Below are 26227 nucleotides of genomic sequence, written 5' to 3'. Positions count from 1 at the left end.
CGGACGCGGAAAAGGAAGTGACGGAGAAGCGAGGCACAGGAAGCTGGGAAAACGGTAGGGCTGTCCCAGAGTCTATTAATAGTGTATAAAATAGACTCTGGGTTCCTAGATTGGCCAGACAGTGACATGGAGATTTACAATAGTGAGCTATTTTTTTTTACCACTGCCATGGGAGTGGAAATTTGTGTTCAGCAGGATAATCTTCACAAATGAGGACCACTTATATGACTTTCGAAGCATTTTCTGAAAATCACATTTAAAAAAGAAAACGCGTTTATGCTTCAAAAGTCATAAAAGTGGTCCTTGTTTGTGAAGATTATCCTGCTGAACACAAATTTCCACTATTAATAGTTTCATTCATCCACCCATCCATTCAATCCATTTATTACCCTACAGTGAAAGGGCTAGTCATCTCACATGGCTTCAGTGTGGTCCTGAAGTTCAACATTGAGGGTCTCAGGCAGCAGCAGGCAGAGCCCCCCACTAGCCACGGGGATGATGCCATATATCAGCATGGGGATGGTGTGATGGTAGACCTCCAGGAGCCTGATCAGAGGGGCGAGGATGCCCGCCACACGAGCGCACATGGAGTTTAGACCCAAACCATTCTGCCTGAAAGGACAATATGCACAACGGGCTCATCAGGAATCTCAAGTCACATTTAATAACAAGGAAAATTTGCATTTTCTACCAGTATTACCTCTAATGACAGATAATCTGTTTGTTTGATGTCATCAGCAGGTAATAACAGAGAAAAGAAACATAAATGTTTTAATGTTGGGAGAAGATTACCTTAGAACAGTAGGATACAGTTCTGCAGTATAAACGTAAACTATGGTGAAAGAGGCATTGGCAGCAAACTTCCCCAGTACAGCGATGACTGTTACCACTACAGGAAGGTCTGATGGACAAATACATCAGATACACATGCATTTATCAGATCAATATGGGCAAATTCAGACTTCCAATGTGTTTCAGAATGCAGAAGATGTCTAAGGTTAAACGTTACCCTTTGGAATAGCAAGGATCACAAGGCAAGTACAGCCTGTTAAAAATAGGGTCACTGCTTGACATATTCTCCTCCCAAAGTGTTGAATAACAAACAAACTGCCCAGGCCCGAAGGAACCTCAACAATGCCAAAGATGAACTGTGTGAGGTAGATGTCCAGGCCAAAATTGCCAACATTCAGGCTCAGACCATAGTATACCAAGCTTGATGCAAACCTAACAGAGTGGGAGAGAGAGAGAAGCTATATGGTCTTGACTCTTGACAAATATATCATGAAAACATGGAATTTACTGTAGTGATTACATGTCACTATTAAAGATAATTGATGTGTTAATGCAATTTATACGTTGAGAATGACAGTGGCATGAACCATTCAATGAATCTCAACAGTTAATGGAGAAATTATAGACTCACCAGGCATAGCCCACCACGACAGTGCGTTTTCTCAAGTATGAGATCCTGAAGATGTCCAACATGTTTCCTCTTTTGGATGCAGCCTCGGCCTCCAGCTAAACACATTTTGTATAATTTTTAGATGATATGTGTTTAATTCAGAGATTTGCTGGTGTTTAATTTTGGTTAAATTCAAAATGAGGTTGATGCAGCTCACCTTGTCCAGCAGAGCTTCTGGGACCTTCCTCCCGTTCACCCCGGCTGCCCTCCAGACCTCCTTTTGCACTTCCTCCTTCCTGCCCTGGGTCATAAGCCAGCGAGCTGACTCTGGGAGAATCCTAACAGGCATATAGGTCCAGGATCACAAAATATAATTATCATTAATGATTTTTCTGGCAACAATGCTGGAGACTATAACATCTACAGTAAACTATTTTTCTGTAAGTATTCTGGCCACCAATCTGGGAACCCCTTGATTCAAAGTAATATCATTAATGTATATTTTGAAAATCTGTCTTGAAAGATTATCTGTTTGAAAGGGAAATTATATGCACATCACGTATATGTGGAAGGCTCTAGGAGAAAAAGCTGTATCAGTGAAAGGAGGTAGAGTCTGCACACTTACTCCATGCCGTAGTTTAATAAAGACAAAAAAGAATAATTGACAACGTTTTGATCCTACATTGGATCTTCGTCAGGTCAGAAAGGACCTGACGAAGATCCAATGTAGGATTGAAACGTCAATTATTCTTTTTTGTCCTCATTAAACTACGGCATGGAGTAAGTGTGCAGGCTCTACCTCCTTTCATTGAGAGATGATCTGGCCACTGACCAGTAGAGGACTCCCATGACCAAGAGAAGAGGGCTGAAGAGCACCAGCTGCAGGATCCTCCAGTTACGGATCAAATAGGCCATGCCTGACAACACCACCAGTCCAATAGAGGAGGCAAGCATGGGCAAGATGGTGAAGAGTGCAACCCTAGAGGGATCAGTCCACTCTGCACCTTCAAAACAGACAAAGGTTTGTAGTTGTCAGTTTACATTCTGACACATTGACCACTGAGGGCAGTTTTAAAAAGTGATAATAAAAAGTAATAATAATAATATTCCTCTAAATGGCATAATGCCATCTTCAGAAAGCTCCTTCAGTTTTTCCTGCACTGTTGCATTACAGTAACATTCAAATTATATAATCAAAGTAACGGTGAACAGATACAGTACATACCTATAACAAATGCATTCATTAGAAGGCCAGAAATTGAGGTGCCAGCTGCAAATCTGACAACCAAAAGCACAGTGCTGTAAAATGTGGTGGAAATGAGCCATATGAGGTGTCTGACTCTGCTGCGGACATGTGGGCCCCTATTCTCCATAGAAAGAAGAGGAAGTCTGCACACTGTTGACGCTCCAGCAACCACAATTTTATTTAAGGCTCACACAACGTTTCAACCCCTTCGGGTCTTCATCAGGTATGAAGAGTGCAGACATAGGCAGGTTAAAATAGGGAGCAAACAATCAAGTCCCAGCTGTCTCGGGGATAATGGACACCCCCCCCATCTTAAGGGGACAGGCTACAAACAGTATAATGAGTAGAAAAATAGAAATTCATTCATTTTAGTGACATAATGTAATGACATAATGCAGCACAATACAGTTTTAAGAGGCAAAAGAGCCAATGGACTAATTATATTATATTATATTGCCTCTCTACGCTACTGGGGTATAGAGAAGGTAGATAGGCCCCCTCGAGGGGGCGATCAGAATCGATTATTACTGCAACGAGAATCCTTCTATATATATACACTAAATACCATGGCCCCTGAGGAGTTTGACGTTAAACCTTTTCTGTAATAGCTTTTTGTCTTTTAACTTTTAATTTTTCTCTTTTTATTATACTGTCTTTTTGTCTATGCCTTCCCTATGGTACCATATTTGTGTACTTGTTCACTTATTTGATCTGTGCATCTAGGCCTTGAGTGATGTCTATTTGGAGCCTGTAAATGATTGCTCTATTCCTAATGTGTCTTTTTTGGGATCCCAAAAACACCCATGTACTGCCTATAATTAGTCCATTGGCTCTTTTGCCTCTTAAAACTGTATTGTGCTGCATTATGTCATTACATTATGTCACTAAAATGAATTTCTATTTTTCTACTCATTATACTGTTTGTAGCCTGTCCCCTTAAGATGGGGGGGGGTGTCCATTATCCCCGACACAGCTGGGACTTGATTGTTTGCTCCCTATTTTAACCTGCCTATGTCTGCACTCTTCATACCTGATGAAGACCCGAAGGGGTTGAAACGTTGTGTGAGCCTTAAATAAAATTGTGGTCGCTGGAGCGTCAACAGTGTGCGGACTTCCTCTTCTTTCTATGGTGTGTATTTTTGAGTCCAGCACCTGCTCATTTTTGGATATGTGGATTGAACTATGCAATGGAAGCCTCATCACTACCTTGTATCAAAAAGATACTGACAAAAACACTCTTCTCCTCTCCAGCAGCGCCCATCCGAGAGCTCTTAAATATGGTTTACCAAAAAGCCAGTTCTACAGGCTTAGACGCCTTTGTCATTCAGATCAAGACTTTCTTGACAAAGCTGCTGCCATGAAAAAACGTTTTCTGGACAGAGGCTACACAGTACACTGTGTGGATGAGGCTTTCCAGGTTGCTCTTTCAAAACCCCGCTCTGATCTTCTAAAGAAAAGTGTTAGAAAAGACATAAACTTTTCTGTTTCTTGTATTTGTACGTATACTCCTCAGACTCATATCCTTAAGAACACCATTCTAAAACTGGCCTATTTTGACCTCTGACCCAGCAGTGGCTCAGCATTTTAAAGATCCTCCTCTTTTTGTCCACAGAAGAGGTCCAAACCTGCGAAACAAGCTGGTGCGAGCTAATATTAAGACAAGCCCAAAACAGACTCTTCTAGCCCCACTGAAGGATGGGAACTATCCATGTGGCCATTGTGCCCAGTGTCACAACACATGGAGGACTCCAGTTTTTAGACATCCTAGATCAGGCAAAAGCTTCCCTGTCAAGGGCTTTATCACATGTAGTACAGAAAATGTCATCTATCTATTGAAATGTCCATGTGATAAAATTTATGTAGGTAAAACAACACGTATGCTGAAACAAAGGATTAGTGAACACAAGAGCTCCATCAGACGAAATTATATTAATTATCCTGTAGCTCGTCACTTTAATTTGTGTTCTCATCCTATTTCTTCTTTTCGTTTTCAGGGCATCGAACATATTGAACTGCCAAGAGCGGGAGATATAGATAGGAGATTATGTCAAAGAGAGCTCTTCTGGATTGATACCTTAAATGCTTTAGAACCCACTGGCCTTAATGAGGATTTTGACATGAGTGTTATGCTGTAGATCAGGATGTTTTTTCTGTTCTTGTCTTGTTCACTAATTCTCTCTTTCTTGTGTAGAGTAGGAGGCCTGACAAATGACGGCTCCAACCTGAAACCCTTTCATAGCTCCCTGTTCTATTTTTGATATTTAGTTTTTTATCTTACTTTGATAAAAATTTAAGGTATTTTCTATACCTGTGATATTTGTTTTTTTGTGGCACTTTACTGTAATATGCTTTATGATTGTTACTTTGTTTTTCTGTATTCCCTGTGTTACACTTTTTTTCAGTTAGTCTGGTAGGTCCCTTCAGTGGGACTCACAGCCTGAGAACTACAAACACCAAAAACTACAATTCCCAGAAGGTGTTGCTTCTACCTGAGTGTGCACAGGTGTTCGGCATACTGCTGATGACCAGAGCAGGAGTCTTAAGCCTGCCTGTCATTTGTGATCTGTATGCTCTGATGAAGGTCTAGTCGACCGAAAGCTTAATAAATGTGAAATCTGTACAGATTCAAGTGTGCGGAAATTCCTTTTATATTTGTAACTCTAGTTATTTTTCCAGCACCTTGGCCGAGACTTGGCTGGGTCGAGCGGTGGCCCTCCCTCAGATTTGAGTCCAGCACCTGCAAATTTCTACGGAGATGTGCGTGCTTCCCTTTTTGTTCTGGCCCCTATTCTCCCACAGGCCTTCGGCGCTAAAACGGGCCTTAAACGCAAAAAACGTGCCTTGCGCCTGCCTCGGGAAGATATCAACATGGCTTTACGCTGGCAAATGCGCTTTAGGCGGAATGGGCGTGGCGCACTCCCTGAATGGGCGAGAATGGGCGTGTCGGCCTTAAATGCCGGCCTAATAAATAGACGGCACGGTGGCTCAGTGGTTAACACTGTTGCCTCACAGCAAGAAGGTCCCGGGTTCGAACCCCGGTCCGTCCCAGGTCCTTTCTGTGTGGAGTTTGCATGTTCTCCCCGTGTCCGTGTGGGTTTTCTCCGGGTGCTCCGGTTTCCTCCCACCATCAAGAAAGACATGTATGTTAGGGTTAATACTCCTGTCAGTGCCCCTGACCAAGGTACTGGCAAAAGAACTGGAGTTGGTCCCTGCACAGTGGCTGCCCACTGCTCCTAGTTCTAGGAAGGTTCCTAGTAGAGGATGGGTCAAATGCAGAGGATGAATTTCCCCAAGGGGATAAATAAAGGATAACTTAACTTAAACTTAACTTAATGATATCTTCCCAACTGGCGTAAATTTAGCGCTTTGCGCTTTTGAAAACCAGGCCTATTCAGTGCGCCAGTTGCGAGGAGCGCTCTTCTGCCTCTCCCCTGTCACCCTTCTCTGTCTCTCTCTGAAACCAGGCCTATTCAGTGCGCCAGTTGCGAGGAGCGCTCTTCTGCCTCCTCTCTCTCTCTCTGACTCCCTCCTTCAGACAGACACAACACACTTCCCATAGAAAAAAGAAGTTGTAAGTTCACTGCCTGGCATGTCCCAGCATGCATTGTGCTCCTCCATTTCGCTACTAAATAGCAACCAAATGAGGCGAAATAGATATAAAAGGTAGATCTAAATAATGTGTAATGGTAACACAACCTGCAATTGTAGAACATTTCAATATTGGACCAAATAAAACATCGAAATGAAAACACCACCCTATGTGAAACATATATGTCCTCCTGGGCCTATATATATCCCTTGTTGATTTTGTGCGTGCGTGCGTGTGTGTGTTCAGCCAGTGTGTGTGAGCACTTACATTTTTACACTGGGCCCAAATGTTTCCACAACAACAGCATGGAGCATTAACACATTCAGTGCCACAGCGCTTCAGTAAAATTGTCTGGAGCCTGTGCCAGATTCACTTCCATTCAGTTGAAAACAGCTATAGAATTTTTTCTATTATGGCTATATTAACGGGGCTGGACTTTAATGAAAGATTGAACACTCCTGCTTCTTCCAAAGAAGAAATTTTGTTTCTAGACAGTTCCATTATGAAATTACAGCCTCTCAAAAAAGTGCACTTTCATGGGTTTTCTGTCGTTTTTTTTTTCTTTCCAAGATATAGCCCCTTTTATGAATACCTTTTGCACTCTAATTTCGAGCACCTTCACTGACTCTGGCTGGTGTTTTCTGATGTGGTGGCGTGTGGTGTGGTTTCTGTGCAGCCACACACCCCTCTCCCCCCCCCCCCCCCCCCCCCCCTCTCCACCTCTGAGCTGCGGGCTCCTCCCACACGCACAGAGTTTGCTTTCTCGACTCGTTTTTGCCCCGGACAGATCCCAGCTTTGCTGCGCGCATCATTTCCTTGATGGGCATCAAGGAAATGATGCGCGCTGGCAAACGCGACTGAACGAAAAGGCTTGGCCCGTTCGGCTTCGGATGCTGCCTTTCTAGGAAATCGTGTGGAGATAGATAGAAGCATAAGAGCTCAGTTGTGAGCGCGGATGCAGCCGAGCCCACTCTCGCTGTAGACGGAGCAATATATAGGCTCTGGCAGAAAGCATGCATCGGTTTCCACGGCTTTCTCCGCTGTCTCCTGTACAAAGTAAAGGATCTGAGGTGGGTGGAGCAGCTCCTGTGACGATGTTTAAGGTGGCGCCGTGTGATCCCTTGAAGGGATTCATGCTCACTGGCTGGGTACGACCTTAAACAGCAGAATTATGGAATAATATGAATTATGATTTTAGGACGTCCACAGACGTCCTTGGCACTGAACGTTACTTTTTTTTAGGACGTGCACAGACGTCCTTGGCACTGAATGTGTTAAGCACGGTGGAACACAGGTCATCATATAGGGATAGGCTATATTTTTCTAGCTGATGCATTTAGAACATTCTTTTCACTTTGATCTTGCTATAGTGTAGCGTATTTACATGCTTGCAGTATTTAAACTGCAGTTAGATTGGTTTGAGAAGCATAATAATATGGAATAATAGCCTATATATGGAGACAGACAGACGGGATGAAGGGAGGGGGGGGGGGGGCAGAGGCTTGGCTTTGTCTGGTTTTAACGGATTTCTCCTGGAATTGGAGCTTGTACTGCACTTCTCCAATGAGCGGACTGTGCATAATTTTACGCTTAACACCTTAACTGCCAACGACGAGTGTAGTCGTCAAACACAATCCAGCTGTTCACTGCCAGCGACGACTTGACTCGTCAAAAAAATGATTTTTTTTTTTTTGACCGTGGGATGTGCATCTAACCCTTTTACATCTCTTATATAATTATTGGAGCCACCGAACGTTTACAACCCATTCCACCGACCCACTAAGTGGCAACAGTGCTCTCCTGGCTAGAGGAAGGCAAGCATTTTTTTAACTTGTCACGCCATTCTCACCCCAGCCATTCTCATGAAAATGGATGGGGGAAAACGCTCTCGTTTTCGCGCTGATTGCTGGCGATGCGGGATTGCAAATTTACATAATACATTACAGGTGGAACACACTTTGAAACACGCAGCATAAATATGACCAGAATCGCAAAAGCTTCTCTCAACCAAAACTCCAAGAAGTGAGCGAGTCCATGCCGACTTCCTCAAACAGCGGCCGTGCAGACAGGCACAGGACAGCAGCAAAAGCACTGAGACTGTGACGGCCGCTGCAGCCAAGAAGAACGCCCACGGAGGGAGGAGTTGAAGCAACTCTCCCTCTCGCTCTCTCCCTCTCTCTCTCTCTCTCTCTCTCTCGCTCTCTCTCTCTCCCTCCCTCCCTCTCTCTCTCTCTCTCTCTCTCTCTCTCCCTCTCCCCCTCTCACTAGGATTAAACCTAGTGCGTCTCCCTCCCGAGAGGGAGGGAGAGAGAGAGAGAGGGAGGGAGAGCGAGAGGGAGGGAGAGAGAGAGAGAGAGAGAGAGAGAGGGAGGGAGAGCGAGAGGAAGGGAGAGAGAGAGAGAGAGAGAGAGAGAGAGAGCGAGAGAGGGAGAGAGAGAGAGAGAGAGCCAAAAATGAATGGTTAAAGTGACATTTCTATCGAATTTCACAAAAAGCCGTTTATCTCTGAATATTTTTTCTGACGCTAAAACCATGCTGTATTCAACTGCTAATGCTTACATAACTACTAACTCTACAAACTAACTCTTTTAGACAGAGAAAGTACACATTCTATTAGTACTTTTGAGATATTGTATGTTCACAAACTCCAAGCAGAAAATAATCCTCGGCTCTTGTAAAATGAGCCACAATCCTCAAAAAACGGCTTGGCAGAAGCTACCTACAGCAAGAAAAAAACGGCTGGCAGTCAATGTGTTAAAAGGCGTGGTTATAATGGTTGAGGCTGCATGTAGCGCCGATACCAAGATAGCGAGTGCGCTGGTCCACACCCACTAACTGCGCTAGGTGGCCTAGCGCTAGGCCTTAAACGCAGTTTCTATGCCGATTGCAACGATAGGGCCCGTGGTGTTTGACCAGTGTGAGCTGCACTAGCTTGTGCGGTATGGAGCATACTGTATGCATTTGCTAAGTCCAGCCACAACACTGACAGGTTACCCCTGTTCTCCCTGGCCTCTCAATTAAAGTATTATTTGGTAATAGTAGTAATTTAGAAACATCTATCATTTCAATGTAGTTTATAAGTAATAATAATAATGTTCCTCTAATGGCGTAATGTAATGTAATGTAGACAATGTATTGTAGTAAATCGCCTTCAGTGTTTCCTGCACTGTTGCATTATATATATATATATATATACAGTATATATATATAATCAAACTAACGGTGAACAGATACATACCTATAACAAATGCATTCATTAGAAGGCCAGAAATTGAGGTGCCAGCTGCAAATCTGACAACCATGTAAACATAGATGTTGGGTGAAAAAGCAACAGCTACACCAAACAACATTAGCCCAAGGACTGAAATCAGGACCACAAAGCGTCGACCAAACCTATAAAGACAAGAGAAGAGGATTAGCCATTGTTTTGTAATTCTTAGGTTTGAGATAACTCCTTTGTTCTTTGGGAAAGCCATCTCCATATCTCTATTCATACTGTATATTTTGTTTTGTTTGTTTCTGATGTAGCGGATATTAGGGGACAATTATGAACAAAGCATGTGGCACCAACACTAATCTACATCCATGATCCCCCCCCCCCCTTTTTTTTCCAAATAATGCTCCATTGCTTGAAAAGCAACCTTGACCTTCAACACTCACTGGATCGGTTTGCAGCTGAGTGTGAAGCGGCTAGAATGAGAATCAGCACCTCTAAATCTGAGGCCATGGTTCTTATCCGGAAACTGGTGGATTGCCCATTAGGGAGTGAGTCCTTACCCCAAGTGAGGGAGTTCAAGTATCTCAGGGGTCTTGTTTGCAAGTGAGGGGATGACGGAGCGTGAGATGGGCTGGAGAATCGGATGCCTTTGCTTTATCGCACCATTGTGTGATAGTAATTTTTCCTCCCAATCCTCATCTACTGTATGGTCATGAACTATGGGTCATATCAAAATGACAAGATCGCGACTACAAGGGGCTGAAATGGGTTTCCTCACAAGGGTGGCTGGCATCTCCTTTAGCGATAGGGTGAGAAGTTCAGTCATCCATGAGAGTCTCAGAGTAGAGGTGCCTCTCCTTCACGTAGAAAGGAGACAGTTGAGGTGGTTCGGGCATCTAGTAAGGATGCTCCCTGGTCGCCTCCACAGGGAGGTTTTCCAGGCACGTCCAGCTGGGAGGAGGTCACGTGGCAGACCGAGGACCAGATGGAGTTATTATATCTCCACACTGGCCTGGGAATGCCCTGGGATTCCCCCGCCAGAGCTGGTTAATGTGGCCAGGAAAAGGGACATTTGGGTTCCCCTGCTGGATCTGCTACTACTGTGACCCAACTCTGGATAAGCAGTTGAAGATGGATGGATGCTTTAAAAGCACAAAATATAATACATATCAAGTACATGGGAGTAGAGGTGGGAATGAATGACTGTAGTGTAGGGGTCCATGCATACCTGTCAGCCATCACCCCAAACACCAGCGCTCCAACCAGGAGACCTGCCATGTAGACGGACTGTGAAACCTCAAGCAAACTGCTCCTGTCACACACTAGATTAAACTGAGAAGAGAGAGGAGGACATGAAGAGAAGGTCCTGTCACACACTAGATTAAACTGAGAAGAGAGAGGAGGACATGAAGAGAAGGTCCTGTCACACACTAGATTAAACTGAGAAGAGAAATAGAGGAGGGCATGAAGAGAAGGTCCTGTCACACACTAGATTAAACTGAGAAGAGAAATAGAGGACATGAAGAGAAGGGAAAGGAATGGATCAAAGGAGGATCTGAGACATACAACTTCAAAGCACTAGATTTTCAAACCAAAGAAAATACCATTAGGCAATTTTGGATGTTCTCTACCATTTTTGCCATTTTGAAAGATGGAAAATGCGACTGCCAAAAACCCAGATTTTCAGAAAACCCCTTAAAAAAATCAAGAAGCAATTAGTACTGTATAATTTTACGCTTTATTCATTGAACACAGTCAGGTGCCTTAGTAGCTGTTGGAAGAATCATACGCAGACAGAACAGCCTGGCACCTCCTCCTCATGCTGGTCACCAGCCTGGTCACACATCTGTGGGATGGAAATGGCATTCCATTCCTCAACCAGGATTCATCACATGTCAGCCAACATGGTTGCGTTGGCCATCCTACAGTAGCACGCCCGAGCTGAGTTCACTTGGGATGAGTTCTGGGCTGTTAGCAGGCCATTCCACTCTCTCTACTCCCACATTCAGGAGGTAGTCTGTGATAACACCGGCTCTGTGCAGGTAGTCTGTGATAACATCGACTCTGTGGAGGTATTCTGTGATAACACCGACTCTGTGGAGGTATTCTGTGATAACACTGGCTCTGTGGAGGTATTCTGTGATAACACCGGCTCTGTGGAGGTATTCTGTGATAACACCGGCTCTGTGGAGGTATTCTGTGATAACACCGACTCTGTGGAGGTATTCTGTGATAACACTGGCTCTGTGGAGGTATTCTGTGATAACACCGGCTCTGTGGAGGTATTCTGTGATAACACTGGCTCTGTGGAGGTATTCTGTGATAACACCGACTCTGTGGAGGTATTCTGTGATAACACCGGCTCTGTGGAGGTATTCTGTGATAACACTGGCTCTGTGGAGGTATTCTGTGATAACACCGACTCTGTGGAGGTATTCTGTGATAACACCGACTCTGTGGAGGTATTCTGTGATAACACTGGCTCTGTGGAGGTATTCTGTGATAACACCGACTCTGTGGAGGTATTCTGTGATAACACCGGCTCTGTGGAGGTATTCTGTGATAACACCGACTCTGTGGAGGTATTCTGTGATAACACTGGCTCTGTGGAGGTATTCTGTGATAACACCGGCTCTGTGGAGGTATTCTGTGATAACACCGACTCTGTGGAGGTATTCTGTGATAACACCGACTCTGTGGAGGTATTCTGTGATAACACTGGCTCTGTGGAGGTAGTCTGTGATAACACCGGCTCTGTGGAGGTATTCTGTGATAACACCGACTCTGTGGAGGTATTCTGTGATAACACTGGCTCTGTGGAGGTATTCTGTGATAACACTGGCTCTGTGGAGGTATTCTGTGATAACACCGACTCTGTGGAGGTATTCTGTGATAACACTGGCTCTGTGGAGGTAGTCTGTGATAACACCGGCTCTGTGGAGGTATTCTGTGATAACACCGACTCTGTGGAGGTATTCTGTGATAACACTGGCTCTGTGGAGGTAGTCTGTGATAACACTAGCTCTGTGGAGGTAGTCTGTGATAACACTAGCTCTGTGGAGGTAGTCTGTGATAACACTGGCTCTGTGGAGGTAGTCTGTGATAACACTGGCTCTGTGGAGGTATTCTGTGATAACACTGGCTCTGTGGAGGTATTCTGTGATAACACAGACTCTGTGGAGGTATTCTGTGATAACACTGGCTCTGTGGAGGTAGTCTGTGATAACACTAGCTCTGTGGAGGTAGTCTGTGATAACACTGGCTCTGTGGAGGTAGTCTGTGATAACACTAGCTCTGTGGAGGTAGTCTGTGATAACACTAGCTCTGTGGAGGTAGTCTGTGATAACACTGGCTCTGTGGAGGTAGTCTGTGATAACACCGGCTCTGTGGAGGTAGTCTGTGATAACACTAGCTCTGTGGAGGTAGTCTGTGATAACACTGGCTCTGTGGAGGTATTCTGTGATAACACCGGCTCTGTGGAGGTATTCTGTGATAACACCGACTCTGTGGAGGTATTCTGTGATAACACCGACTCTGTGGAGGTATTCTGTGATAACACCGACTCTGTGGAGGTATTCTGTGATAACACTAGCTCTGTGGAGGTAGTCTGTGATAACACTAGCTCTGTGGAGGTAGTCTGTGATAACACTAGCTCTGTGGAGGTAGTCTGTGATAACACTGGCTCTGTGGAGGTAGTCTGTGATAACACTGGCTCTGTGGAGGTATTCTGTGATAACACTGGCTCTGTGGAGGTATTCTGCTGTGATAACACCGACTCTGTGGAGGTATTCTGTGATAACACTGGCTCTGTGGAGGTAGTCTGTGATAACACTAGCTCTGTGGAGGTAGTCTGTGATAACACTGGCTCTGTGGAGGTAGTCTGTGATAACACCGGCTCTGTGGAGGTAGTCTGTGATAACACCGGCTCTGTGGAGGTAGTCTGTGATAACAACACCGACTCTGTCGAGGTAGTCTGTGATAATACCGGCTCTGTGGAGGTATTCTGTGATAACACCGACTCTGTGGAGGTATTCTGTGATAACACCGGCTCTGTGGAGGTAGTCTGTGATAACACTGGCTCTGTGGGTGCGAGTATTGTCATCTTGGAGGATGGAGTTATAAGTCCCAGATTGTGGAGATATGGGATCGCCACTGGCTGCAGAATCTCGTCACGATATCTTTACTGCATTGAGATAGCCTTCAATGGTGACAAGCCTTGTTTTGCCAGTGAGGGGGATGCTGCCCCACACCATGATTGTCCATGTTGTCTGTCATCCCACAGCAACGTGTGACCAGGCGACCAGCATGAGGAGGAGGTCCCAGGCTGTTGTGTCTGCCCATACGGAAGAGGCATATATACACATATATGGACATACATCCGACACAAGGTCCACATATATGTCACATACATGTACATGTATGCACTTTGCATACAAACCCACCTGAGATATATGTATATATATGTGAGGATCATATATGTGATCCAAATATAAATTGACATATATGATCATATAGGCAATTAACATATATGAGTACTCCCATACATGTGATCATATATGCTCATGTAAGTAATGGACATATAGGATTATTCTAGCATATGTTTAGATATATGTACATATAAGCAATTAACATATAAGAATATTTCTACATATTTCCGCATATATGCAAATACAAGCAACACACATATATGTTATTCTCTTGCATATCAATATATGTGTGCATATAAGCATTAAACATATATGATCATTATTACGTATGTCAACATATATGCTCATATAATCAATTAACATATGCGGATGTTCGCATACATGTAATCATATATGTTTGTGTAAGCATTGAACATATAGGGTTAAACTTACATATGTCTACACATATGTGCATATCAGCAATTAACATATAAGAATTTACTTACATATGTAAGCATGTATGCTCATATAAGCAATTAACATATATGAGTATTCTCATACATGTGATCATATATGTTAATGCAAGTAATGGACATACAGGGTTATTCTTGCATATGTTTAGATATATGTACATATAAGCAATTAACATATAAGAATATTTCTACATATTTCCGCATATATGCAAATGCAAGCAACACACATATATGTTATTCTCTTGCATATCAAAATATGTGTGCATATGAGCATTAAACATATATGATTATTATTACGTATGTCAACATATATGCTCATATAATCAATTCACATATGCGGATGTTCGCATACATGTAATCATATGTTTGTGTAAGCATTGAACATATAGGGTTAAACTTACATATGCCTACATATATGTGCATATCAGCAATTACCATATAAGAATTTACTTACATATGTAAGCATGTATGCTCATATAAGCAATTAACATATATGAGTACTCCCATACATGTGATCATATATGCTCATGTAAGTAATGGACATATAGGGTTATTCTTGCATATGTTTAGATATATGTACATATAAGCAATTAACATATAATAATATTTCTACATATTTCCGCATATATGCAAATACAAGCAACACACATATCTGTTATTCTCTTGCATATCAAAATATGTGTGCATATAAGCATTACACATATATGATTATTATTACGTATGTCAACATATATGCTCATATAATCAATTAACATATGCGGATGTTCGCATACATGTAATCATATATGTTTGTGTAAGCATTGAACATATAGGGTTAAACTTACATATGTCTACACATATGTGCATATCAGCAATTAACATATAAGAATGTACTTACATATGTAAGCATGTATGCTCATATAAGCAATTAACATATATGAGTATTCTCATACATGTGATCATATATGTGCATGCAAGTAATGGGCATACAGGGTTATTCTTGCATATGTTTAGATATATGTACATATAAGCAATTAACATATACGAATATTTCTACATATTTCCGCATATATGCAAATACAAGCAACACACATATATGTTATTCTCTTGCATATCAACATATGTGTGCATATAAGCATTAAAGATATATGATTATTATTACGTATGTCAACATATATGCTCATATAATCAATTAACATATGCGGATGTTCGCATACATGTAATCATATATGTTTGTGTAAGCATTGAACATATAGGGTTAAACTTACATATGTCTACACATATGTGCATATCAGCAATTAACATATAAGAATTTACTTACATATGTAAGCATGTATGCTCATATAAGCAATTAACATATATGAGTATTGTCATACATGTGATCATATATGTTCATGCAAGTAATGGACATACAGGGTTATTCTATTATGTTTAGATATATGTACATATAAGCAATTAACATATTAAGAATGTTTCTACATATTTCTGCGTATATGCAAATACAAGCAACACACATATATGTTATTCTCTTGCATATCAAAATATGTGTGCATTTAAGCATTAAACATATATGATTATTATTACGTATGTCAACATATATGCTCATATAATCAATTAACATATGCGGATGTTCGCATACATGTAATCATATATGTTTGTGTAAGCATTGAACATATAGGGTTAAACTTACATATGTCTACACATATGTGCATATCAGCAATTAACATATAAGAATTTACTTACATATGTAAGCATGTATGCTCATATAAGCAATTAACATATATGAGTATTCTCATACATGTGATCATATATGTGCATGCAAGTAATGGACATACAGGGTTATTATTGCATATGTTTAGATATATGTACATATAAGCAATTAACATATAAGAATATTTCTACATATTTCCGCATATATGCAAATGCAAGCAACACACATATATGTTATTCTCTTGCATATCAAAATATGTGTGCATATAAGCATTAAACATATATGATTATTATTACGTATGTCAACATATATGCTCATATAATCAATTAACATATGCGGGTGTTCGCATACATGTAATCATATATGTTTGTGTAAGCATTGAACATATAGGGTTAAACTTACATATGCCTACATATATGTGCATATCAGCAATTACCATATAAGAATTTACTTACATATGTAAGCATGTATGCTCATATAAGCAATTAACATATATGAGTATTGTCATACTTGTGATCATATATGTTCAATCAGGAGAGGCCAGTTGGTAGGATTAGACAAACTTTATTTAGCAATCGGCGTGCATGGCAAATGCTTTGGCGCTTGACTCCATTGGCCAGTGGCGCTGCTCTTGAGGCAGAGGAGGGCGCCTGCATGGGCTACTCCATTGGCCAGTGGCGCTGCTCTTGAGGCAGAGGAGGGCGCCTGCATGGGCTAGGAGATCCCCCCCCCGTGGGGGATCAGGAGTCAAGACTCGTTGGTGGTGGACTGGGGAGGTGGGTGGGGCAAAACAACGCTTCGGGGCCGGCTTCAAGGGAGATGGACTGCCGTGGGCTGCTGCTGCTATGGTCGGCCAGAGAGAGAGAGGTGACGTAGGACCCTTGCTATATATATGAGGATTAACTGACGTCATGTTTGACGTCATAGCAGACGTCATACTAGGATTTTTTGACCACGTTGAGATCGGATTACGCGTGAGTGGCCTTCTGCTTGAACTATGGTCTGGAGACCTCACTTCATGCAAGTAATGGAGATACAAGGTTATTCTATTATGTTTAGATATATGTACATATAAGCAATTAACATATAAGAATGTTTCTAGATATTTCTGCGTATATGCAAATACAAGCAACACACATATATGTTATTCTCTTGCATATCAAAATATGTGTGCATTTAAGCATTAAACATATATGATTATTATTACGTATGTCAACATATATGCTCATATAATCAATTAACATATGCGGATGTTTGCATACATGTAATCATATATGTTTGTGTAAGCATTGAACATATAGGGTTAAACTTACATATGTCTACATATATGTGCATATCAGCAATTAACATATAAGAATTTACTTACATATGCAAGCATGTTTGCTCATATAAGCAATTAACATATGAGTATTCTCATACATGTGATCATATATGTTCATACAAGTAATGGACATACAGGGTTATTCTCTCATATGTTTAGATATATGTACATATAAGCAATTAACATATAAGAATATTTCTACATATTTCCGCATATATGCAAATACAAGCAACACACATATATGTTATTCTCTTCCATATCAAAATATGTGTTCGTATAAGCATTAAACATATATGATTACTATTATGTATGTCAACATATATGCTCATATAATCAGTTAACATATGCGGATATTCTCATACATGTAATCATATATGTTTGTGTACGCATTGAACATATAGGGTTAAACTTACATATGTCTACATATATGTGTATATCAGCAATTAACATAGAAGACTTTACTTACATATGTCTACATATATGTGTATATCAGCAATTAACATGACTTTACTGACATATGTCAGCAGGTATGCTCATATAAGCAATTAACATATATGAGTATTCTCATACATGTGATCATCTATGTTCATGTAAGTAATCCAGGGTGCAGCAGAGAGACTGGTTGGAGGGGGCGTGAACATTTCTCCAGAATTTGCATGGAAGTCCCATGATGCATTTGGGGCAGAGATTAGGGATCTAATATGGTTAATAACTCCACAGGATTTAATTTATGAAGCTTTTAAATTATATATTTGGAATCAGCTTTACGATGAGCTTCTAAATCATATATAATATATAATGTTTACACTAAAACCATAATATAGACTGTGGGGCATTTTAATGACTCCACTGTCAAAAAACCCTTATTTTTCAATCTCATGCACACTGGACAAACCTTGAAAATATCCAGTAGTGCTGGAAGTCTTGCACAAAACTAACCATTTTCATGGTGGGTTTCACTTCTGAGATGTTGTTCAATCAAAAATAATTTGGAAAATTACATCTCTTTTAATGAAGAGATATGTGTTTTGATTCCATACATGTTCATATATTGTGATATATATGCACATATATCCTGGATATATAGGTGGATATATGTCGAATAGAGATAAATACATACAGTTATACACAGGTAATAGTCATATATGTTCATATAAAATAAAACATATATGTATGTATAGTTATTATTCATATATAGTTTTATATGTATTAACCATATATGCCCGTATAGTGTCAATGCATACAAATGTACATATAATTAATTGCCATATGTGTCCATATACAATCTATACATGTATGCACATATATAATTATATAGGACAAACATATATGGACCATATATGAAACGTTCCAATTCCATACATGTTCATATATTGTGATATATATGCACATATATGCACATCTATCCTGGATATATAGGTGGATATATGTCGAATACAGATAAATACATACAGTTATACACAGGTAATAGTATTATATGTTCATATAAAATAAAACATATGCATGTATAGTTATTATTCATATATAGTTATATATGTATTAAGCATATATGTCCGTATAGTGTCAATGCATACAAATGTACATATAATTAATTACCATATGTGCCCATATACAATCTATACATGTATGCACATATATAATTATATAGGACTAACATATATGGACCATATATGAAACGTTCCAATTCCATACATGTTCATATATTGTGATACATATGTACATATATGCACATATATCCTGGATATATATGTGGATATATGTCGAATACTTATATGAACATATACTACATGTATGTTTACTACATATATGTGTATATATGCCTCTTCCGTATGGGTGATAGGGTTCAATCATCCAATCCAGCAAACAACTCAAAACTATAGAGTCAATACCAACAGAAGGATACTGTATATACTTTATCAATAACCTACCTCTGTTACTATGCTGGAGGCGCTCTTGGGTGCCTCATAATCCCATCCGTCTATGCACTTTGTGGTAGTATTAATCCCATATGCTTCAATGGTTTCCAAATCCAAATCCACAGGTGTGAACATTTCACAGCTTTCAAACGCCCCATCCGTGTTCAGAGGAAGGGTGAGATGTTTCTGTCTCTCATATGTCAAGTTGGGGCCACGGGCCAAGATCCAGTCAGTGTCACAGTGATGAGGGAAGCTCAAGCCCGTGAACACCTGAATCATAATGTCGAAGCCTACAAACAAGCGAGTTGTGCATATTGCAATTAATAAGCGCTTCTGAAATAAACCAAACTCCCCAATCTCCTTTAGGACCTGCCCGAAGTTGCTCATGTTGATGTCTAGCAGAATGTGCAGCGGTTCCTCTCGAGTTGTTTCAGAAGTGTCCTGTCAGCGTGTCAAAGTTCCTCTTGACGCTGCAGAGGGACTTTGCTACCTCCGCCTCCCCCCCCTCCCCCCCACACACAGGTGATTGGATCTGAGCCAGTTGAACCAGACTGTAGAATGTTCAATGTGGCATTGTCTTCACCCGCAGGGACAGCGTGTGGCTGGTATTCTCACCTTGTGAGTCTGTAGTGCCTTTTAAACATGAACTCTGGATCATGTCAGGCTAGAGAGAGCAGGATATTTTCAGGTTTTGCCTTTCTAAACGCCGCTCCCTGGCTGTAGCGGCTGCGTCCAGATGTTTTCGGGCCGCCACATACACAGTGGCCAGGTGATCTTGGTGTTCTTTCACCCAATCATCTGCCGTAGTAGAAGCTGTCTCTTCGTCGGCTCGTCCCAGCAGTAAGTCAACGGGCAGCTGGGGCTTCTGGCCAAACATCAATTCATATGGTGAATGAGCAGTTGACTGGTGGACTGTGGTGTTATAGGCAAACAGCAACTGAGGGAGCATTTGAGGCCACTTTCGCTTCTTCTCACCTGGGAGGGAACGCAACAGGTTGTGCAGTGTGCGGTTAAACCTCTCACATTGTCCGTTTCCCTCTGGGTGGTAAGGGGTCGTCCTAGTTTTTGCTATGCCATACAGCTGGCAGAGGCATTTGAGTAGTTCTCCTTCAAAGCTCCGGCCTTGGTCCGAATGGATCCGTTTAGGGACCCCGTAGGTGTAGAACCACTTCTCAGTCAGAATTTTAACTACTGTGTGGGCCTTTTGATCTGACGTCGGATATGCTTGAGTGAATTTTGAGAAAACGTCGGTCACGACCAAGATGTGTTCTCTCCCATCACTGGCTCTCTCCAACGTGGTAAAGTCAATTGCTAGCACTTCCAATGGTTTGGAGGCCATTAGGTGTCCCATAAAGGTTCTGACTGATGGCCGTACTGCTTTGGCAATGACACAGCATTCACACTCTTTACACCACTGGTCAATGTCCAAGCGCATGTTGGGCCAGTAACACCTCTCCCGGACAAGGGCTGTTGTCCTCTCTGCCCCCTGGTGGCCATGGTTGTCATGTAGACTGGTCAGTACTAGGGATGCACCGATTGCCATTTTCTTGGCCGATTCCGATTTCTGATTTTTGAATAGTCTGACTTGCCGATACCGATTTTTGCCGATTCCGATTTTTTTTCTAAAAACAACAATTGACAGCTTACACAAACGTTTTTGTAACTTTGTTTGAAAATTAAGATTCATAGAACAATTCTTACATCTAATGGGGATCCAAATAATCTTATCTTATCTTATCATTTGCATGAAGTAGGACCATCTCACTCAAACACATCTCAAAATAAAAGTGTTCCAGGTTAGGCTACTGGACAGAGCTTTTTTGTGCAAATACAATGAATACAAAAATTAAATTAAATCCAATAGCCTATATCCCACAGCTATCATGCATTTACTTTTCCAAAAGAAAACAGGTGCAACAGAACAAAATGATCCATGGACAAGGAGTTTATAGCCTGGCTCCAGACCAGTCCTCTTGAGTAGAGGGGAAATGAGTTTATGAGTTACAGTAACGATCTTCAGTCTGAATATCAGGCGGAGTTTACACACAGTCCGAAGTTTGGTATGCATATTTTTATCTGCCATCTGAAAAAATATCGTCACGCACAGAAATCCTTGCACACTTGTGAGTCCGATGCATTTTTATTATTATGTCCGTCGTTCTATTTGCAATACGAAACAAATAGTCTCTCCTGTATCAACGTTACAACATGACTGACAGGCTGAGGCACCAGCGCTGATGTGGAATGGAGAAGGCAGGTCGGACTGGACACAATGCTCGCGTTCACCTCGCCAAGTCGGCTGTGCACTGTGGCCGGGTGCAGCAGCACTGCTTCCCGGGTAGAGAGAGCAGAGAGAGGGGGGCCAGTGAGGTGAAGCGAGCCGCTCAGACTGGACTCCAGCCGAGCGGGACTCGGCCGCATCTCTGTCTCCACGGCTTATTTTCGATTTGCATGTGTGACAAACTGCGAGATTTGTCTACTTCACTGACGGTGAAAAAAATCCACAACGAGGAAGGTATGCTGGCGTGTGTGGTGTGGTGGCTGGGTGCCTGTCTCGGTGCTTTGAGTTGCGCGCACGTCATGTGAAAATCGGCTCACAGAATCGGCTATTTAGAGTGACCGGAACAGATCACCGATCGAGGCCGATCACGTGAAAATCGGCCATTTCCGGTCACGTGCCGATCGATCGGTGCATCCCTAGTCAGTACCTCAGTGTGTAGTGCTTTTGGTAATAGCAGCTGTTGCACTGCCTTTCGGCCTGGGGGCATCTGTACTTCTCGGTACAGCACGCTGTCTTTCTCTCTTATTCTCCTCCACTGCCGAGCGAGCTCCAAAACCTGGTCAGCTTCCCTTGACCGTTCTACATTGTTTGGGGGGCGCCCTCTCCTCCAGTAGGTAAGGAATGGTTTAATCACTGGGTCAGTGGCTTGCAAGGCCTGCAGGTCGGCCTTCTCCCGCACTGGAGCTGCGTCCACGGCCATGGTACTGACCGTGAGCCGTGGTTGCCCCACCGGGCGCTGTATGGAACTATTGGCCACGTGTGGGGGGACGGAGGAGCCAGGCACAATGGCAGGGAGGGACTGGGGCACTGGGGTGTTTGGTTGGCGGGAAAGGGCATCAGCATTGCGATTGGCTGTGCCGGGGTGGTACTTAGGGTCAAAGTTGAAACTGGCCAACTGGGATGCCCACCGCTGTTCTACAGCTGCCAATTTAGCCGTCTGGAGATGGCTCAGGGGGTTGTTATCTGTATATACAGTAAAGGTCGTCCCTAGGAGGTATTCTCTGAACTTCTCGGTGACGGCCCACTTCAAGGCAAGAAATTCCAATTTCATGGAGCTGTAGTTGGACATGTTTCTTTCCGTTGGCTTTAGTCCCCGACTGGCGAAAGCGATTGGCCTGCGTGCGCCATCCTGTACTTGGGAGAGTACCGTACCAAGGCCCTGGTGACTGGCATCAATTTCCAGGATAAAGGGCTGCTTAAAATCGGCATAGCCCAGGACAGGGGCAGTGACCAGCTTGTTCTTTAGTGTCTGGAATGCCTGTTCACAGTGTTCACTCCAATGTCCTTCCAACTTGACACTGACCCTTGACCGTCGTTTCTTGGGGCCTCCTTCCAACTCTCCGACCAGCCGGTGGAGTGGAGCAGCATGCTTGGCAAATCCTTCCACAAAACGTCTATAGTAGGAGCAGAAACCTAGGAAGGAACGGAGCTCGGTCACGGTTGACGGATGTTTCCACTCTGCTACCGCCCTGGTCTTCTCCGGGTCGGTGGCCACACCGGCAGAGGAAATGACATGGCCCAGATATTTCACCTCCCGCTGAAAGAAGTGGCATTTGGACAGCTTCAGTTTCAGGTTGTGCTGCTGGAGTCGACTCAGGACCATCTCCAACCGCTGCAGGTGTTGGCTGAAGGTCGTGGAGAAGATGACAATGTCATCCAAGTATAGCAGTAGTGACTGGAAACTCTGGTCGCCGAAGATGCGCTCCATCAGGCGTTGGAAGGTGCCTGGTGCGTTGCAAAGTCCAAATGGCATTCTGTTGAATTCAAAGAGGCCAAACGGGGTACAGAAAGCCGTCTTCTCTTTGTCTTTCTCTGCCATTGGTACTTGATTGTAACCGCTTGCCAAGTCGAGAGTCGAGAACCATCTAGCACCTGTAAGGGCATCCAACAACTCCTCGATGCGTGGCAGAGGGTAGGCGTCTTTTCTTGTCTTGGCATTGAGTTGTCTGTAATCAACACACAGCCGTATATCCCCACACTTCTTCTGGACCACCACGATGGGGGAAGAGTAGGGGCTGCAGCTCACTCTCACGATGCCCCGCTGTAGCAGGTCTTGTATGTGGGCCTTGACAAGTGAGAACTGAGAGGGGGGGAGGCGGCGGTACCGCTGGCGTACCGGGGCCTCGTCCATCACTGGAATATCGTGGTGGATCAAGTTGGTACAACCCAACTCCCCGTCAACAAGGCTGAATGCATCTCGATACTTAGTTAACAATGTCTTGGCTGCCTGTACATCATCAGGGGGGAGGTCAGGCCACTTCAGCTCATTCAGACCAGAGAGGGGGGGAGGGGGGAGGGAGACGGGGAACGGGGCTGTGCTGACATGGACTGAATGAATACGACCTGTCTGTCCGAGTCCTCAAACTGCTCCTCCACATGCACCGACTGGGAGGGGGAATGTAGATCGGCCAGATGTAGTGACCCCAGCACTGTTTTTGGTTTCAGCCACTGGTCTTCCTCTCCAACATTCACAATGGGGATGTTGACAGTCCCCCTGGAAACAGCGAGGAGGGCACTGGAAATCAGCAGGTTTACAGGGAGGTGACCTTTTCCATAGGGCAGGGGCTCCAGCATTACCTTGTCCAGTGCCGGACCAGGGCCTTGGTTACATGTGGCCTGGACGAACTTTAGGGAGCCTGCTGGTATGCGGAGTGCCGGACCTGGCAGGGCCACCGCTTCCCCCACACAGCCAGTCTGTAGGAGGCGTCCCAGCTTGTTGGACTAGAGGAGAAGAAAAGAGGTTGTTACCATGTTCCCTGAATAATACAGAATAGCAGCCACTGAGAATGTTCATTCCCAGCAGGCCAGGGACAGCAGTTTTTCGACACTTTGAAACTGGGTGAGGAGGGTCTTTTACCACCAGGATACCCATCTGTGGGAGGACCGTGCCCAGGACTTCAACATCCAACTCCACATATCCCAAGTATGGGATCTCCAATCCATTGGCTGCTATTAAAGGCCGGCTTTACCGTGGGGAATATGAATATATATTAATTCTTAAAAAATCTTAAATTTCGAATCCGTTGAAATTTTTGAAATTGCTTGTTCACAGCCAGAGAAAAAAATTAATTAAAAAAAAAAAAAAAAAAAAAAAAAAAAAAAAAATGGGCCAGGTGACGCGTTTCGACGCGAAACGGATTCGAAATTTAAGATTTTTTAAGAATTAATATATATTCATATTCCCCACGGTAAAGCCGGCATTTAAGTGAAGCCAGTTACAAGATTTCAGCTGTTCGTTAGTTTGGGGCTTAAGATGTTGTTCAAAGAAGGCCTGTGTTACGGTAGTTACCATTGACCCGGTATCAAGCAAGGACGGCACCACCACCCCTCCTATGATGACCTTAACCACGGGGCAACGTCCAATTAGCCTGGATGCTAAACTTGCCTGTTTTGAACCCAAAAAAAAACCTCCTGATGCCGGGTTCCCAACAACAGAGGGCGCTAGTTTTCCTGCTGCTCAACAGCATTCATCCTTACCCCCACCCTTTGGCCCTGTCCCCTTGACTCCACCCCACCTAGGAGCCCACTAGTGTCAACCCGACAAAACCTTGCAATATGACCTGCTCTGTTGCACCGCATGCATATTGGTTTACCATCTGGCTGAAACTTGTATGGCTTCAGCCTATTGCCATTGTGGAAGTCCTGGGGATTTACGTAGTTGGGGACAGAGGAAGAGGGGCCTAGATGTTTAAGAATGGCATCGAGTTGTACCTGCTGTTTACGTAAACACTCCTTCAATTCCCCCAACTCATCACTGGGCCTAACAGAAATGGCATTAGTATCAACCTCACCTTGACCAACTCCTGAGGCATAAGAGTCACAAGAATAAGCTCGTGCTCTATGTGTACTAGTAGGGGGCCCTCGCTTTTCCCATTTGATGGTGGCATTACGTACCTCAGTAAATGACTGGTTCGGGTGTTGCCGAACCAGATGAGCCAATTCACGCTGTAATTTAGTATCGCGTACATTTTCAATGAAAGTGTCACGAATTACCAATTCTGGATGTAAAACACCACGTGGATCTTTGCATTTAAGCAGCTCCATCAAATGTAACAAAGCATGAGAGAATTCACGTATGGACTCATTGTCCTGTTGTCGGCGTTGAAAGAACTGTCTCTGTAGCGTCACATATGTTTGATCACAACCAAAATTGTCAAGCAATATAGTAAAAATTTAGTCAGGGTTGGCTCTATCTGCTGAAGAGCCAAATTTAACTTCTCTTTTTGCTTCCCCATCTAAAAGATCACAGAGGAACGCTGCCTGTTCAGCTGGGGATGTTTGCCGTACAGACAATGACTTTCGCGGCTCCTCCACCCAATCCTCTACAGTCAAACCATCCTGAACCATGACTCCTGAAAAGCGTGGACATTTCCTCTCTCTTGGTGCATAAACATACACCCGCTCCGGTGCTGGATCATTTGTGACACCGTTAGCAGCTACATGGCTAGATGACCCAGAGGCCTCTACATTCACTGTGTCATTACCCCTGTCTTTGAGCCTATTATTTTCTGCCTGTAGCTGTTTAACAAGTCCAGTCAAAGCCCTGATTTGTTCATCAGATTCAGACATTTTACTAAGCTTTTTTTTTTTTTTTTTTTTTCCACAGCCAAAATGTCAATAACCTGGGCAGAGGTGAAGCACACAAGAAATGTCCACAGTGTATGCACCCGGATGGTATTGCAGCTA

At 43.1% G+C, this 26227-nt stretch overlaps 1 protein-coding gene across 1 annotated transcript; it reads right to left on the bottom strand.

Moving 5' to 3' along the window:
• Positions 1 to 413: 413 nt before the first annotated feature.
• LOC310800718 (solute carrier family 22 member 13-like) lies at positions 414 to 19647 on the bottom strand (the record flags this gene model as incomplete). The annotated part of the gene is made up of 9 exons (XM_083663335.1): positions 414 to 612; positions 793 to 901; positions 1010 to 1224; positions 1424 to 1518; positions 1620 to 1740; positions 2235 to 2406; positions 9476 to 9630; positions 10683 to 10786; positions 19273 to 19647. The coding sequence occupies 9 exons, from the start codon at positions 19645 to 19647 to the stop codon at positions 414 to 416; spliced, it is 1545 nt and encodes a 514-aa protein (XP_083519461.1).
• Positions 19648 to 26227: the final 6580 nt, after the last annotated feature.

The sequence above is a fragment of the Poromitra crassiceps genome (genome assembly GCF_964638095.1).
Source record: "Poromitra crassiceps genome assembly, chromosome: 2".
NCBI lineage: Eukaryota > Metazoa > Chordata > Actinopteri > Beryciformes > Melamphaidae > Poromitra > Poromitra crassiceps.
This window is presented reverse-complemented; position numbering and strand designations above follow the sequence as displayed.